Genomic DNA, 19073 nt, shown 5'->3' on the forward strand with positions numbered 1-19073 from the left:
TGTTGGCCGTTTGTCCCCAGGCTTCCTGCGTTTTGACTATCATAGCTTTAGGCGTCACAGCCACATTTGGAGACTGGAATCTGTGTTCAGGTAGATTTGGTCTTAGTAGCTAACAGGCTCTTTTCTCAAATCGTTCTGTCCGTTTTTTAATCCCAAAAGGAAAATATTTCCCAGTAGTCCTCTTTTGTCTCTGTAGTTGGAATAAGGTTCTGCGACCACCCCTAGCTACAGGGGCGTGTGAGAAAGACTTGGTTGGCATAGACACATCTCTTCTCTGGGGCTAGGCACAGGGTTTCTGTGTCGTAAGGGGAGGGAGGGGGACTGGAAGGCTGTTGGGCGGTGCTTGCCTGTGTCTGCCTTGTTATCTGAGACTCTGTTTGGCTCCCCCCTGCTGCATTCTTCTCACCTCCAGTCTGTCTGCAGGCCCCATGGCTGCTTTCTCCCTGCCCTCAAGTTCCCTTGTGTTGCCCTGACTGTCTTTGTTGCTCTCTCCCCTCTTTTCTCTCTCATGTTTTCCTCATCACCCCTTCTTACTGCTAGCAATCCAGTTTTTTTCTCTAAACATTTAACAATTTAATTTTTAATATTAGACTGTAAATTGATATTTTTCTCGATGTACACTTCTGTGATTTTTAAACACACGTACATATTCCCATAGTCACTATAATTGGGATATGTAACAATGCTATCATCCCAAAAAACTCTCGTGTTATTCCTTTATAGCCAACCCTTCCCCCATCCGTAACTCCTGGCAACCACTGATTTATTCACCATCCTTACATTTTTGTCTTTTTGAGAATGTCACGTTAAAAAAAAAAAATCTAGAATGTAACCTTTTGAGACTGGCTTCTTTCACTCACATAGTAATACCTTTGAAATTCATTCAAGTGTAGATGAATTGTTTATTTCTTTTTATTGCAAGTAGTATTCCATATTGTGGCTATACCAAGTAGAAACAGTGGTTTGTTTATTTACTTGTTGGAGGACACCTGGGTTGTTTCCAGTTTTTGCCTATTATGGGTAAAGCCGTCACCAACTTTCCTGTATAGGATCCGCCCCCCCCCCCCCCCCCCCCCAATTTTTAGCAATTGTGGTAAAATACATGTAACATCTGTCACGTTAGCTATTTTTAAGCATACGGTGCAGTGGTAGTAAATGCTGTCATATTGTTGAGCCGCCATCTCCAGAACTCTTTCATCTTGTAGGAGCTGCAGCTCTACCCATTAACCAGGAACTTCCCATTTCCCTTTCCCCCATCCTTTGGCAGCCACCGTTCTCCTTTCTAGGATTTTGACTACTCTGAGTGTCTCATATGGGTGGAATCATACAGTTCTTGTCTTTCTGCCATGGGCTGTGTATAGGTTTTTGTGTCAACATAAGCCTTCGCTTCTCCAGGATAAATGTCCAGTGCAGTTGCCGAATTTTGTGATAGTTGTGTGTTTAGTTTCTTAAGAAATCACTAACCTTTTCCAGAGTGGCTGTACCATTTTATATTCCCACCAGCAATGTTGTGGATCCAGCTGCGTGCAGAGTATGAATTAAATTTCTGGAGAGGGGACTCTGCTGACTGTGGAGCTAGATATTTACCCTTAGAGGAGTCATCATTGGCTGATTTGGAAAATAGTAACTACCACTCTTGTATTCATTCGTGTGGATTGGGGCAGATGTGTGGAGAGAAGATCGAGCTCTCACAAAACTAGGGCTGGGTGAAAGACCCTGTAGGCGTCCCCTGCGGTAGTGGTTTCCAAATCTGTGTGCATACCAGAATTCCTCAGAGGATTTCTTAATAATACACATTCATGGGTTTCATACAGACCTACCGAATTGGAATCTGTATTTTTAACGAGGGCTCAAGGGAGTTTTAAGCATTCTGCCCACATCAGTTGGGAATTGTGTTTTAAGAGCTATGGTATTTCCAAAATGTGAAAGTTTTAGAAGCGTGTCTTGTACTATGTAACAAATGAAAAATTTCCTGAGCTCTTATCTTTTCCACTTATCTCTTTCCTTGACCCCATATTTATATTTTTGTCCCCTCTTCATACTTAATTCTGTTACTAGTTTTCTCTCCCCCATCTAGTTTTCTCTCTGGTTTGTCTCTCTGCCCCTCTCCCCCTCCCTTCTCTCCTTCTCCCACTTTTCCTTTTTCATGTGTCTCCTGACAAGTTACCGATTGCTCTTTTGGTCCTGCAATTGTAACTTTCTTTCTAGGTTCCCTCTTCTCCAGGTTTGTAGAGTGTTTACTGTTTAGTACCCAGGGCTTATACCAAGTTACATGTATCCTGTAGGGGCAGATAGAGCTGGGTCTCTCACAGATCATCCTTACCTTTTAATGGTAGGAGTAGAAAACATCTACCAGGGTTTGGTAGAAAGTTTAAATTTTATATTGAAGTAATTAAGGGTTATTCTTAACTAGTCTTTTTTTCTTCTCACAGGGAAGAAGAAGAACGTTTGAGAAATAAAATTCGAGCTGATCACGAGAAGGCCCTGGAAGAAGCAAAAGAAAAATTAAAAAAGTCGAGAGAGGAAATCAGAGCAGAAATTCAGACAGAGAAAAATAAGGTAGTCCAAGAAATGAAGACAAAAGAGAAGAAGCCACTGCCACCAGTCCCTATACCAAATCTAATAGGAATAGATGGTGGAGACCCAGAAGATAATGACATAAGAAAGAAAAGGGAAAAAATTAAAGAGGTAATAAGCTGAGATTTATGATATGGAATGGTTATGGCATTTGACTGGATTTTAATATATATGAACATTTGTATCATCTATCGTGTCATACTTTTTCTTGTTTGTTTTTGGGTCATGGTCGTAGTTCAGATTCCAAGTTGGCAGTAAAGGCTAGAACTCACTCTTTCTTAATATGGATTGTAATATTATTGGACACTTAAAATTTTGATATAATGTTTGGATTGTTATACCATTCTGTATTGAGAGATCTTTTGATAGTCAGCATTTTATAAATAATGTAGACTAGATCTGTAAATAATTCATCATTGAATAGGAAATTTCTTAAGGGTTTACTTACAAGGGACTCTGCTAGATACTATGCAAATCTCCTCATAAACATGCTCCTGAAAAGTTAACATTATATCTGCCATCTTTTAAGGAATGGGTCATGAGACCCCTCAACCACACTGCAGATTCCTTCCAAACAGTCTCAATGGATTGAGGAATGGGAAGCGGTTGACCTCAGAATTCTTTAAATTGTTTAATCTCAGAAGTCTTTCAATTTGTTATTCTAGGAATTACTTGGAGATAAAGACAATAACAGAGAGGGGAAAGTCTGGTGAATATTACAGTTAAATTTTGTCAATTAGAACTCCTGCTAATTCTTGGTAGAGTTTGCAGTTGCAGTGCCTGTGAAAAAAAAGATTTTGTCAGGTTGTAACAGCATCAACAATATTTCAAAGGGATTGTTTATCATAAAATAAGACAGTAAGTTTAGTTCAAATAGTCAGATATGTATTCAAATATATTCTAATAATGAACATGGAAGATTTAGTAGATTCTTTAAGCTTGACCTTATGAATTAGTGTAAGAACTTGACCTTGATGGAATTGTGAAATAGAACTGTACTCTGGATCCTGGAGTCTGTTTTATGCACTGGCTGCTAAAGGATTTAGACTGTATGGGGGAAATGTTGACAGGTTGTTGTGGGGTTTTAGTTGTTGTTTGTTTTTTGAGATGCCTGACTTTTTTTTTTAGATGTCATTAGAATTTATTGAAATATTTTCTTATGTATGTAATAATTCAAATAACAGTGTGTGTTTAGAAGACTCCCAAGACCACCTACAGCCTCAGTGATTGCTAGAAGTACTCCCAGAACTCAGCAAAGCTGTTATATTCATGATTTTGGTTTATTGCAGCAGTAGGCAACAGATTAAAATTAGTAATAGAAAAAGCTTATAGGACAGAGTCCAGAAGACATCAGATGCAAGTTACTAGTTGTCCTTTTCCGGCGGACACCGCTTAGTTCTTCCAGCAGTGTTGTGTGATGCTGTGTATGAAATATCACCAACAAGGGAAGTTCACCTGAGCCTTGGTGTCCAGGGTTTTTATTTGAGATTCATTCTTTAGGCATGGCTGAACTTAGTTCTCCCAAGTCCTCCAAAGGTCAGGCTGATACCATGTGGCCCAAGGCTGCCACCATAAATCACGTTGTGAACATGAACTGACATGGCCCAAAGCTTCATTTAAATGAAGATATTCTTGACAGACAGGATAATAAAATTTTAGCAGTTATTTTCCAGGAGTCTGGCACAGGACATATCTTTCTTTAGGATGTACAGGGTTTGGACAACTCAGACCTGGTGAGTTAACCCTTTAGAGCACACCACAATATCCGGTATTTTTACAAGCCAATGCCTGTATAGGCTCCTATTAAACATTATCGATACTGGCTTAACACACAGAGAAAGTTGAAATTTAAGCTGGTGGTGAAAGAAGCTAACAAGGGGCAAGGTGATATGAATGGCAGGATACCTGAGCATTTCAAGAATTAGAGACATTGTTTACCTCTGAAGGCAGGGGTATAATGAAATTGGAAAGGGATTATTTGAAAATTTTAAGAGGTGCTCTTAACTCCTAGATCCTCAGTTCTCTAGCTTTGGCATCCTAGCTGCTGCCCTCCCTTCCCCAGCAGAACAGTAAAGTTTACCTTTTGGAGGGATGAATTAGGGAAGATCTGGATTTGGGGAACACCAGGTATGGCTGAGGGAAAACAAAAAAAGTGGCTAAGGTGGAGGGAATTAAGTGAAAAATGTTCTGAATATATTAAGACTGCTTTCTTGTGAGCTCTCAGAATTCTGACAGCCAGGTGTGTATTTAAGAAGCAGGAGAGTGGATGACTTCTCTTTGAAGAGACTGGCCCAAGACAAAAGAGTCTTCTACACTGTTCCTCAGTGAAACACCACTGGGTGTCACCTGTGCTCCCTAACTAAGATGAGGCTCAGTTCAAGTCCTGCTTGTTTACTGATAGCCTTTAATTATCATTTGTTTCCCTCTTATGTGAAGAACAAAGATCACCAGGCATTTCAGGAAAGTTTCTCACATTAGAGAATAAAACAGATGGAAGAAAGGAATTCAGAGAATACAGAAACAATACAGGGAGGAGAAAAAAACAAAAGCATTAACATCATTGGAGTGACAAAAAATGGAACTCATAAAGTGAGAAAAATAAGTTCTGAAAAGGAACATTTATAGCATACGAAGGAGCTTTTGGAAATAAAAAGTGTGATAGAATTTTAAAATTCAGTAGAAGAGTTGGAAGATACAATTGAGCAAATCTCTCAGTAGAACAAAGAGATTGAGAAAACAAGAAAATAAGATCAGTCAAGAACATCTAACAGGTGATTAGATAGAGGAAAAAGGAGGAGAAGAAATCAAAGAAACAATTTAAGAAAATTGGCTGAGACTAAAGAATGTGAGTTTACAGATTGAGAGGACCTGTCAGGCATAGAACAACAGTGAGCAACAAACAAACAAACAAAAAAACAAAAAGAGAGACTTCTACTGAAATTTTAGAAAAATAAACAGATCCTAGGGGCACTTGGGTGGCTCAGTCAGTTAAGTGTCCAACTCTTGATTTTGGCTCAGATCATGATCTCACAGTTGTGAGATCAAGCCTGTGTTGGGCTCTGTGCTGGACATAGAGTCTGCTTAAGACTGTCTCTCTCTCTCTTTCTCTCTCTCTCTTTCTTTCTCTCTCTCTCCATCTCCCTCCATCCCCCTCCATCCCTCCCTCTCCCCCCTTCCCCTCTTCCTGTCTCTCTCTACCCGTACCCCCTACACACATGCACACTCATTCTCGAAAAAAAAAAAAAATAATAATAATAGTGATCCTAAAAGTTTAGGGAGAAAAAAAAGGCCCCACTCAAAAGATGGGATCGTACATAATGGCACCTCAGATTCCTCAGTCACAATTTTGGAAACTGGAAGAGAGTGGAGCAATGGCTTAGAAAGAATGATCTATTCGGCCAATTTATGAATCAAATCTGAGAGTAAATTTAGTCATTTTCTCAGATTGCTATCGGAAAATATGCTTCAGCACAAAAATAGGAAGAGAAGGGCTTTTGGCAATAGGGGATCTGTCACTAGAGAGAGAAAGGAAGGGCGCTCTCCGGATGGTGAATAAGGGACTCAGCAGGGTGACTGCTGTGCTTTGGGCAGAGCTTAGAGCTGGAGGGTGGAGAGCTTCAGGAAGGATTGGTACATCAGAGAATAAAATGGAACTGATAGTCTTATCTGGTGTGTTTGATTATACTGAGACAAGTTTTGAAGCTCAAGTATAATTTGGAAGTAAATTCAGAATCGATACATTAAAAACCTAAGCAAACAAAGAAACTCAAACCCTCAGACAAGTAGATAACAGCAGGAAAAACAAAAGTTGAATAAAATAGTGTGATAATTATAAGAAAACCATGTTGTTATTTAAATTGGGAGGATGTGGGCAGGAGAAATCAGTGTGGGGAAGTTTACGTGGAGATAGTAGTGGCATAAGAAAGCTAAATTACCGTAACTATAGGAGAGTACAGTAAATATCTAAATGCTGAAATAGCACTGTAGACTATATTTCAGAATATAGTCTTAGATAGAAAAAAACAGGTGAAAGAGTTTAATTGCCCCAGGAGAGTGGGAATTATGAGTGGGGAAGATATGGCAGACTATTAGATTTCTTTTAAGAATCAGCTTTATTGAGAGGGGCGCCTGGGTGGCGCAGTCGGTTAAGCGTCCGACTTCAACCAGGTCACGATCTCGCGGTCCGTGAGTTCGAGCCCCGCGTCAGGCTCTGGGCTGATGGCTCAGAACCTGGAGCCTTGTTTCCGATTCTGTGTCTCCCTCTCTCTCTGCCCCTCCCCCGTTCATGCTCTGTCTCTCTCTGTCCCAAAAATAAATAAACGTTGGAAAAAAAAAAAAAAATTAAAAAATAAAAAAAAAAAGAATCAGCTTTATTGAGGCGTAATGTGTATACAATAAAATGTACCTGTTGTAAGAGTACTGCTTGTTAAAAATATAAAAGAGTACTGCTTGGTTATGGGTTTTGAGAGATGTATACACCTGTATAACAGCAACTATTATCAAGATGTGAATACGTTTACAGTCTCAAAATGGCTTTCTTGTGCCCTTCTCTGGTCAGTCTACTCTTTGGTCCTGGGCAACCACTGATCTGTTTCTAGTCATTGCAGATTAGACTGGTCTTTTCTAGAGTTTCAGTGAAGTGGAATCATAAAGTATGTGACATTTTGTTTCTGGACTTTTGCTCAGCATAATTTTTTTGAGATTCAATCTATGTAGATTGCACATGAAGGTAATTTTTATCTTAACAGTATTCTGTTACATGCAGGTACCGTAGTTTGTTTTATTTATTCACCTGTTGAATGGTTGTTCAACATTTGATCCAGTTTTTGGCTATTAGGAATAAAGTTGGCAATGAGCACTTGTGTGTCAGTATTTGTGTGGGTACATGTTTAAGTTTTAGTTTTGACATTTCAGTCTGTGATCTGTTGCCAGTTAATTTTTTATTGTCTGAAGTAAGGGTGCACTTCAGTTTTTGCCTATAGGGCTTTCTAGCTGTTCAGCATCATTTGTTGAAATGATCCTTTTCCTATTGAATTACCTTGGCACTTTGTTTATTTATTTTTTCAATATATGAAGTTTATTGTCAAATTGGTTTCCATACAACACCCAGTGCTCATCCCAAAAGGTGCCCTCCTCAATACCCATCACCCACCCTCCCCTCCCTCCCACCCCCCATCAACCCTCAGTTTGTTCTCAGTTTTTAAGAGTCTCTTATGCTTTGGCTCTCTTCCACTCTAACCTCTTTTTTTTTTTTTTTTTCCTCCCCCTCCCCCATGGGTTTCTGTTAAGTTTCTCAGGATCCACATAAGAGTGAAACCATATGGTATCTGTCTTTCTCTGTATGGCTTATTTCACTTCGCATCACACTCTCCAGTTCCATCCACGTTGCTACAAAGGGCCATATTTCATTCTTTCTCATTGCCATGTAGTACTCCATTGTGTATATAAACCACAATTTCTTTATCTATTCATCAGTTGATGGACATTTAGGCTCTTTCCATAATTTGGCTATTGTTGAGAGTGCTGCTATAAACATTGGGGTACAAGTGCCCCTATGCATCAGTACTCCTGTATCCCTTGGGTAAATTCCTAGCAGTGCTACTTCTGGGTCATAGGGTAGGTCTATTTTTAATTTTCTGAGGAACCTCCACACTGTTTTCCAGAGTGGCTGCACCAGTTTGCATTCCCACCAACAGTGCAAGAGGGTTCCCGTTTCTCCACATCCTCTCCAGCATCTGTAGTCTCCTGATTTGTTCATTTTGACCAGTCTGACTGGCGTGAGGTGATATCTGAGTGTGGTTTTGATTTGTATTTCCCTGATAAGGAGCGACGTTGAGCATCTTTTCATGCTTGGCACTTTGTTTAAAATCAAATGACAGATTCAGTAGATGTTGAGGCTCTTTCTGGATTCCTACCTGTTCCATTAATCTGTATACTTATCCTTAATGCCAGTAGGACACTGTATTAAAGACTTTAACTTAATAGTAAGCTTTGAAATCAGGTTAAATTCTCAAACTTTGTTCTTTTTAAAAATTGTTTTTGTGTTTCTGGGTCCTTTGCCTTTCTAGAATTCACTTTTTTACGTAAAATAAAAGGTTGCTGGATTTTGATTGGGATTTTACTGAATTTGTAGATGAATTGAGAAGAATTGTTATCTTAACAGTATCCAGTGTTCCATGAGCATGTTACATGTTTCCACTTATTTAGGTTTTCTTTGTCAGTGTTTATAGTTCTTCATATATAATTAATTGCACATATTCTATTATGTTTATTCCTAAATATTTCATGTTTTTTGATGCTATTATAAATGGACTTGTTTTGGGGCGCCTGGGTGGCGCAGTCGGTTAAGCGTCCGACTTCAGCCAGGTCACGATCTCGCGGTCCGTGAGTTCGAGCCCCGCGTCGGGCTCTGGGCTGATGGCTCGGAGCCTGGAGCCTGTTTCCGATTCTGTGTCTCCCTCTCTCTCTGCCCCTCCCCCGTTCATGCTCTGTCTCTCTCTGTCCCAAAAATAAATAAACGTTGAAAAAAAAAAATAAATAAATGGACTTGTTTTTTAATTTCCATTTCTGGTGTTTATTACTAGCATATAGAAATATATTTGACTTTAGTTTTCTGAACTTGTATCCCTGTTAATTTTATTGAAGTCATTATAGTTCTAGTGGGTTATTATTATTATTTTTTAGATTGCTTAGGATTCTCCTTATACATAGTAATGTCCTCTGTGAATAGAGGTGCTTTTCCTTTATCCTTTTTGATTGTTATGCCTTTTATTTCCTGTTACACTGGCTAGGACTTCCAGTACATTACTGAAAATAAATGTGGAGAATGGACATACTTGATTTGTTATCAACTTGAAGGGTTAAGAATTTAGTCTTAAGTATGATGTCAGCTGTAGGTTTTTTGAAGATCCCCTTTATTAGATGGTGGGCATTTCCTTATAGTTTATTGAGAGTTTTTATTATGGATGGCTGTTGAATCTTGTCAAGTGCTTCGTCTGCCTCTATGAAAATGATCGTATGATGTTTTTCCTTTTATTCTAGTAACGTGGATTCTGTTGATTGGCTGATTGGCTTTTGAATGTTAAATTAGTCTAGGTTAAAACTAGGTTTTACTATACTTGATCATTATGTAGTATCCTCTCTAGATTGCTAATTTTGGTTAAGGAATTTTGCATCTGTTTTTGAGATACACTGGTTTTCAGTTTTGTTGTAATATCTTTGTCTGGTTTTGGTGTGTGAATAATGCAAGCTGTAAAAAAGCAAGTTGAGGAATATTTGAATGAGTGATATACTGTTAAATGAAAGATTTTTTATATACCACAGTCCACTATTAAATAATTCACCTGTTGTATAATTAACAAACTAGTTGATAGTTCAAACTAGTTGATATAAAAAAAAAAATTACTAGCTAAGTGGCTGTAAACTAGGGCTTCGAGCTTGGCTAAATCCAAGTCTGTAGGTGTTATTGGCAATAATATTCATTTTATCCTTTTGTTTAGTATCTCCATGTTGGGAGAGTGTTAGCCCCCATCAGCCCAAGATAATGTGTTACACAGACCTTGAGATTGTAAAATGAGAGAGTCCCTTTATCTCCTAGTGTCTATAACAATATGTATAAAAGGACTTGATTGCCACTACTTGAATCACAGGTACCTAGTCACTGTGATTAGGTCAGGGTTGGCAAACTACAACCCACAGGCCAAATTCTGCCTGCTGTCTATTTTTTAAAAATAAAAGTTAGTTGGAGAAGGTATATCCATTTGTTTATGTATTGTCTAAGGCTACTTTTGTGTTATGGTAGCTGCGTTAAGTAATTGCTAGAGACGGTATGGACTGCAAAGCCTGAAGTATTTATTTTAAAGAAGGATTTTGCTGATCTTCAGCCTAAGGGTAAGGAGTTCTCTAGTAATTGGTTGTGGAATCAGAGCCCCTTGATTGACAGTGCCGTCGTGATCACAGGGAGGGAAGGGGAGCTATTCCCCAAAGAATTGGCAGTTCCTCAAAGGAAAGAGTGCTGAACAGACACCTTCTTCCCCAATAAAAAGAACTTGTCTTTTATACCCAAGTTTTCCTTCTCTTGTGTAGACTGAGGTTAAACATGATGATGTGGGTTATCACGCTAGTAAAAAAATGTTAATAGAATAATATTCTGATACAGGAGATAACAGGAAGAATGGGTAAGGCTGCAGTGATAGATGATATAGATCGATGAAATAACGGTCTGTGAGTGATGTTAATTGATGGATTATAATTTTTCTTTTCTCAGATGATGAAACATGCCTGGGATAATTATAGGGTATATGGATGGGGACATAATGAACTCAGACCCATTGCAAGGAAAGGACACTCCACTAATATCTTTGGTAAGTTTACCTCTTCTAACTACTGTATCCATCTTTAAAATGGAATCTAAGTTCTTAAGTACTTTCTAAAACCTGAACATTTCTATTATAATTTGAAGCAACATGTATTTTTTTTTTTTTGCAAGCTTCAGTCAAGATTTCATGCTAGTTGCTTTAGAATATACAGATAATGTGGTAGGTTTTCTACCTCTACAGATGTTGTAGTCATTTATCAGTGTTTTGAAGCTTTTTCTGCACTTTTTTCTTTAATGTCAGGGAAGTTAGGTACCTATTTGTAATTCTCTTTCTTCAGCACAGTTCTGATACCCCCCGCATTATGAGGGGGAAGAGACGTGAAAGAAAGCAGTAGTGCTCTGTATATATAAAAAAGTCACATGCCCAAGGTGATTTGGTTGGTAAGGTGAGTGGGTGATATTGTACAGTCACAATTCCAAGGGAAAGATTCATTTGTTTGTGGATGGAGGTCTGGGGAAGAGCTGTGTTCAGCCTGAGTTCACTCTAACTTTCTAGGTCTCTTGAGCTCACTTCTACTTGTTAAACTTCTCCATTTCAAAAAGTACTTAACAACTTTTACTTAACCTAAGGATAAGTCTTGAGAATCATCAAGCTGTTATATATTACAGTCTTCACCTCTTTCCCGCATTCTCAATTTTTCTTGATGTAATGGGTATCTTTTAAGTAATAATAGGTGAAGTTAAGAAAATATTGAGGTAGGGAGGCACATGTACTAGTTACATGCAATGTAGTTATGTTTGCTAATTGTAATGTGCCACCACAGTAACCTAAATCACGGCATTTTTCCTCGTGACATTTGAAAGAGTTTTTCTAATGCTATGATTTCTCTTGTAATTTGTTGCTTGCTTATTTTCTGTAAAACATAAAATGCCTGAAAAGATCATTTCTCTTGGGTTTCATAGATGTTGGAATCGAGGAATAATGGAAAAAATTTTTCTTTAGGTTGTCAAAGGCACCAGAAATACCTTAATACAGTTAACTTAGAGTCTGTCACCTAATGAAATAAAGCATATTTCCTTAGCAAAGGTTACAAATGGAAAAGTTCCCATTGTTTTGTGGATGCCACAGTGTGAGACATTAGTGCAGGAAAAGACATTTTATGTTTAATGGTTAATTAAAATTAGATCCTCTTTTCAAGTAAATATTTTTTTCAGTATTAAACTCTTTGGTAAACTGTTAGTCCTTCTAAAGGATTAGAGTATAAATGTGTAAAATAAAAGTTGCATGTTAATTTTCTACTTCTTTTTTAGACTGTATTTCTCAGAACATATACTGTATTAACATTTGTCAAATGGATACGGGTCCTAGGCAAAATAGTTGGTAAGTTTATTAATTTTGAGAGAGAGAGACAGAGAGAGCAACCAGGGGAGAGGTGGAGAGAGAGAAAATCCCAGGCAGGCTCCTCGCTGACAGCGCTGAGCCTGACGCTGGAACTCACAAACCCTGAGATCATAACCTAAGCTGAGAACAAGAATCTGACGCTTAACTGACTGAGCCACCCAGTTGCCCCTATTTTGTTTTGTGTTGTTTTTGTTTTGTTTCCTTTTACTTTAGGAGAAGTCTAACTGAGTGGTAATAGTTCTGAGTGTCTCATTTGATGTCCCAAATTCAGTATGTCTTTAAGAATCAGAATCTTAGAATTGAAAGAAACTTCAAAAGTCTAGCCTCTCTATTATGGTAGGAACATACAGGCGAGTATTGAAACTTTACTTACAGTATTTGAGATTACATGGAAAAGAACTTAAAAACGTGTTCTTTTCCATTTTACTAGCTTCAGTTATTAAAAAATTCTTTTATGTGGTAACTGAAATAAGCATTCCTCTGACTTCTATCTGGTTAGTCCTTGGCATCATAGGATTCTTTATGTGCAGATAACAGAAAATCAATTTCAAAATGGCTTAAACTAAAGTAAATTGAATCAGCTCAATGAAGTCCTAGCATAGATGGGAGTCCAACTAAGCTTTTTATTTATGTCTTTTCTCCGTTTTCCTCTGTGTGTTGATATCTTCAGGCTGGCTTCCTGGCAAGACGGCTGCCTCAGTGTGAAGCTGTATATATACGTACTACCACATCTGTAGAGCAGAGAGCACTTGGTTTTCGTAGAAACTTCGTTGACTCATTGTTTCTTGTCTCAAATTGGCTTTTGTGCCCATCCTCGAACCAAATGCTACTTCCAGAAGGATGGCGTATATTCTTTTGGTTTTGCCCCGTGAAGGCAAACTCCTGGAGCTAGTGAGTGAGAAGAAAATGTTGCTGGATGTAAATTAGCACTGATACTAATTATTCCAACAGTAATTAATGGAATGAATTCTTTTTACTTAAATATACTGAAGAATTCAGAGTTTTGTTAGGAATAGGTCTTCTCGCCCTTAAAGGGAAGAATTTTGATTTGGAAAAGAGTGTTAACTTTGCAGTGCTTTTTGAAGTGTGCCTTTATTTTCTCTATACATGTCTGTGTCTGTGTATGTAGGTATGTTTATGTATAAATTCTTTTTGCTATTTCTAACTTAACTGGCTTATGACTTCTAATATTTTGTTGAGGATTTTTGCACTTATCTTTTGCATTTATATTGCTCTGTATTTTTCTTACATTATCTTTGTCTTGTTTTGGTATCCAGGTAATGTCTCATAAAATGAATTTGGAAGTGTTCTCTGCTCTTTATTTTTCCAGAAGATATTGTTTAACATTGATTTTATTTTCTTCTTCAGTGTTGATAGTATTCACCAGTGAAGCCATCTGCATCTAGAGATTTTTTTTCCCCCCCGGGAGGTTTTTAAACTGAAAATTCGGTTTCTTTAACAGTAAGGACCAATCAGCTTATCTACAGTTGACTCTTGAACAATATGGATTTGAACTGCATGGGTCTACTTTATATATAGGGTGTTTGTTTTTTTGTTTTTTTTTTTGATGAATACAGTACAGTAGTGTAAATGCATTTTCTCTTATGATTTTATTAATAACTTTTTTCCATCATACTTTATTGTAAGAATGTAGTTTAATTATAAACTAAATTTAATTCTAAACATTGTCTATTAAGACAGTGTGTGTTAATCAACTATTATCAGTAGGCTTCTAGTAAACAGTAGTAGGCTATTAGTACTTAAGTTTTTGGGGAGTCAAGTTATATGGGTTTTGACTGCATTGTGGTCAGCATCCTTAACCCTAGGCTTCTTCAAGGATCAACTGTATTTCTTTCAGGGTGAGTTTTGGTAGTTTATGGTTTTTGAGGAATTGGTCCATTTCATCTTAGTTATTGATTTTATGTGCATGGAGTGTTTGGAGTATTGCCTTGCTATCTTTTGGATGTCTGTGGCAGCTGTAGAGATAATCCCCTTTCATTCCTGATATTAGTAATTCATATTTTCTCTCTTTCTCTTTGTCCTGCTAGAAGCTTGGTTTCATTGATCTTTTTAAAAAATTTATCATGGTTCACTTTATTTTTTTATTCAAGTAATAACATAGAGTGTATACTAATTTCTAGTGTACAATATAATGACTCAGCAATTCTGTACGTTAGTCAGTGCTCATCGTGGTAAGTGTACTCCTTAATCCTCTTTACCTCTTTCATCCATCCCCCGCCCACTTTCCCTCTGGCAACCACCAGTTTGTTCTCTGTGTGTTTTTTTGTTTGTCTCTTTTATTTTATTTCTTAAATTCCACATATGAGTGAAATCATATGGTATTTGTCTTCCTCAAGCTGACTTATTTCACTTAGTCTTATATCCTCTTGATCCGTCCATGTTGTCACAAATGGCAAGATTTCATTCTTTTTGATGGCTGAGTAATTTTCTGTTGTATCGCTTTTATCTTGGCTTTTATAAATAATGCTGCAATAAACATAGGAGTGCACATATCTTTTTAAATTTGTGTTTCCATTTTCTTTGGATAAATACCCAGTAGTGGAATTACTGGATCATATGATAATTCTATTTTTCATTTATTGAGGAACCTCCATACTGTTTTTCACAGTTGGTGCACCAGTCTGTATTCCCACTAATAGTACATGAGGGTTCCTTTTTCTTCACATCCTCGTCATCTCTTGTTATTTCTTATGTTTTTGGTTTTAGCCATTATGACAGGTGTGAGGTGATATAACTCATTGTGGTTTTGATTTGCATTTTCCTGATGATGAGCAATGTTGAGCATCCTTTCATGTGTCTGCTGGCCATCTATATGTCTTCTTTGGAAAAATGTCTATTTGTTGATCTTTTTAATATTTTCTTTATGTTTTTCATTTCTTTGATTTCTGCTCTTTACCATTTTGTTTCTTTTGCAGTTTTGAGTTGATTTAGCTCTTGCTTTTCTAATTGCTCTAAGTGGAAGCCTGGAGTGTGGATTTTTGAGATCCTTTTCTCCAATGTAAGCATTTGGTGCTGTACATTTCCTGTAGGTGCTGCTTAGTTGTATGCTAAAGATTTTGGTATGTTGTGTTTCACTTTCCATTTAATTCAGTATGTTTTAAAAATTTCTCTTGAGGAACCCTCTTGCCCTGTTGGTGAGAATGCAAACTGGTGCACCTGCTCTGGAGAATAGTATGGAGGTTCCTCAAAAAGTTACAAACAGAACTACCCTATGATTCAGCAGTTGCATTAGTATTAGTAGGTATTTGCCCCAAGGATACCAAAATACTAATTTGAAGGGATATAGGCACCTCGATGTTTATAGCAGCATTATTTAAAATAACAAATTATGGAAAGAGCCTAAATGTCCACTGACTGGATGAATGGATAAGGAAGATGTGGTATATATATACAATGGAATATTACTCAGTCATCAACAGAATGAGATTTTGCCATTTGCAGTGATGTGGATGGAGCTACAGAATATTTTGCTAAGTGAAAGAAAGTCAGTCAGAGAAAGACAAATACCATATGATTTCACTCATGTGTGGAATTTAAGAAACAGAACAAATGAACATAGAGGGGAAGAAGAGGCAAACCAAGAAACAGATTCTTTTAACCATAGAGAGCAAACTGATGGCTATCTGAGGGTTGGGGGTACAGGGATGGGTGAAATAGGTGATGGAGATTATGGAGGGCACTCGTTGTGATGAGCACTGGGTGTCCTGTGTAAGTATTGAATCACTAAATTCTACACCTGAAACTAATATTGCACTGTATGTTAGCTAACTGGAATTTTTAAACAAAAACGTAATTAAAAAAATAGAAGCTCATGGGAAAAGCCATGTATTTTTCAGCTTGGGGAAGAAAAGTTTCCCTTGAGTAAGTTGTTTAATTTTCAAATGTTCAGAGATTTTCCTTTTATCTTTCTGTCACTGAATTTTAGTTTAATTCCTTTATGGTCAGAGAACATTGTATTTCAGTTCTTTTATTTTATTTTATTTTTTTTTTTTATTTTTTTATTTTTTTCAACGTTTATTTATTTTTGGGACAGAGAGAGACAGAGCATGAACGGGGGAGGGGCAGAGAGAGAGGGAGACACAGAATCGGAAACAGGCTCCAGGCTCTGAGCCATCAGCCCAGAGCCTGACGCGGGGCTCGAACCCACGGACCGTGAGATCGTGACCTGGCTGAAGTCGGACGCTTAACCGACTGCGCCACCCAGGCGCCCCTGTATTTCAGTTCTTTTAAACTGTTGAAGATTTACTTTATGATCCAAAATATAGTCTGTCTTAGTGAATGTTCCATTTGTGCTTGAAAAGAATATATACAAGTGTAGTCTGCTGTTATTGAGTAGAATGTTCTCTTGATGTTAGTTAGATGCCATTGGTTAATGGAGTTGTTCAGACTTCCTCTGTGCTTGCTAAATTTCTGTCTAGTAGTTCTATTACTCACTGAGAGAAGGGTGTTGAAGTCTTCAACTGTAATTTTGGATTTGTCTCCTAACCTCATTCAGTTTTGTCAGTTTTTGCTTCATACATTTCTTATATTCATATATTCTTGTTAAGTGTTTACACCTTTAGGATTGTTATATCTTCTTGGTAGCACCACAAAAGCCTTAATACCATAACCAGACACTGATATTACAAGCAAAGGAAACTGTAGACCTATGCCCCTCGTGGATATAGACACAAAAATCTTTAACCATGTATTAGTAAATCTAATTCAGCAAATGTAAAATGAATAGTAACTCATGATTATTACATGGTCGGTTTAATATCTAGAAGTTAGTCGATGTAATTGAAAATATTAAGGGAATAAAAGAGAAGAACCATATGATCATTTCAGTAGATGCAGAAAAAGCATTTAACAACACTCAGGATCAATCCATTATAAAAACTCTTAGCAGACTTGGTTAGAAGGGAACTTCTTCAACCTGATTAAAGACATTAAAACACACACCCCAAGATGAAACAAATGGAAAAATTTTGCCACATGCCTCGTGTTGAAAGACCAGATACTTTCCCCTAAGATTATGAATTAGGCAAGGATGTCTGCGCTCTCACTTTGTGTAACTTTGTAGATGAGCTCCTAACCAGTACATTAAAGCAAGGAAAAGACAAAAGTATAAAGTTTGGAAATGAAGAAGTAATACTGTCTTTACTTGTAGTCAACGTGATTATTCATGCAGAAAGTCTTAAGAAATCTACTAAAAAACAACACTAAAGTCCTAGGTTGAATACAATTTAGTAAGGTCATAGGATACAAGTTTAATATAGAAAATAAATTATATTAAAAAATTTTTTTTAAGTTTATTTATTTTGAGAGAGGGAGTGTGCAAGTGGGGTAGGGGCAGAGAGAGAGAGGGTGAGAGAGAATCCCAAGCAGGCTTAGAGCCTGCTGTGGGGTTCAAACTCGTGAACTGCAAGATCATGACCTGAGCCAAAATCAAGATCTGGATGCTTAACCAGCTGAGACACCCAGGCGCCCCAATAGATTGTATTTCTGTATACTGGTAAATAGTCAAAATGCAGTTTAAAAATAATGTCATTTGTAGTAGTATCAAAAAATATGAACTGCACGTAGGTGAATTTAACAAAATATGTGTAAAATTCACACACTTAAAACTGTGATTATTGAGAGAAGTTTGAAAGGACAGAGTTGCCATGTTTATGAATTGGAATACTCAGTATTGTTGAGATGGCCCAATCAAAATGACTTTTTGTGTAAATTGATAGTCTGACTCTAAGAATCTGTATAAAAATGCAAAGCTTGGGCAATAGTAAGAATAATTTTTTAAAAGGAAGAACAAAGTTGAAGGATTTATATTACCTTATTTTAAGATTTACTGTAAAGCTGCAGTAATGAAGGCAGTATGGTTTTAGTGTAAGGACAGACACAGAGATCAGTGGCAAAGAACAGAACTCGGAGTGCATGTACATTATATGTGGTTAATTAATTTTCAGTAAAGTTGCTTAGGTAAGTCCGTGACTAAACAGGATAGTCTTTCCAATAAATCATGCTGGATCAGCTACATACTCATATAGAAAAATCACAAACCTTGATTCTTCATTGTACATAAAAATTAACTTGAAATGGATCATAGATCTAAGCATAAAAGCAAAAAGTATAAAACTTTCAGTAGAAAGCATTGGAGAAAATCTTTGTGACTTTGAGGTAAGAAAAGAGGCTTTAGAATACAAAAAGCATAAGCCACAAAAGGAGAAAAATGGATAAATTGGACTTCATAAAAATTTCTGCTCTCTGAAAGACATTAATAAAAAGGTAAGTAAGCCCCAAAACTTGGAGAATGTGTTTGTGACACACACACAAACACACGTGGATGTATTTAGAATATATAAATAATTACATGCCAAAGAAAGTTTATGCATAGTCAGTAAGCACATCAGTTGTCAGAGAAATTAAAATTGAGACCACAACATAACATCCTATACATTCATATTAGAACGCGTAAAATTACAAACACCAGCAATACCGAATACTGACAAGGAGGGTGGAACAGCTAGAACTCTCATCCGTTGTTGCTGCGTGTATAAAGTGGTAGCTCTGGAGAGCTCTTGCACACTGTCCTGTAGAGTTCAACGTCAATTACCATACAGCTTGGCAATTTTACTCCCAAATATGTCCATGATGCTCACAAATGAGATCAGATAGTTTTATTTTTCTTACTGAGATTTTTGCATCCGTGGTATGCAGAATCCATAAATTGAATTTAAACTCTCTTTTCCTTTGTTCTATGAAAGTTTATGTAGGAGT

At 37.2% G+C, this 19073-nt stretch overlaps 1 protein-coding gene across 2 annotated transcripts in view; it reads left to right on the forward strand.

Annotated features, from left to right (window-relative positions):
- Positions 1 to 19073, forward strand: part of MAN1A2 (mannosidase alpha class 1A member 2) — a 175520-nt gene that overhangs the window by 35376 nt on the left and 121071 nt on the right. For both annotated transcript variants that reach the window (XM_086717938.1, XM_025934471.2), the window contains exons 2-3: positions 2433 to 2688; positions 10844 to 10940. In XM_086717938.1, the coding sequence (XP_086574064.1) occupies positions 2433 to 2688; positions 10844 to 10940 (353 nt within the window). The remainder of the gene's footprint in view (positions 1 to 2432; positions 2689 to 10843; positions 10941 to 19073) is intronic.

This window comes from Puma concolor, chromosome C1 (genome assembly GCF_028749965.1).
Source record: "Puma concolor isolate L17-30 chromosome C1, mPumCon1.1.hap2, whole genome shotgun sequence".
Classification (NCBI taxonomy): Eukaryota; Metazoa; Chordata; class Mammalia; order Carnivora; family Felidae; genus Puma; species Puma concolor.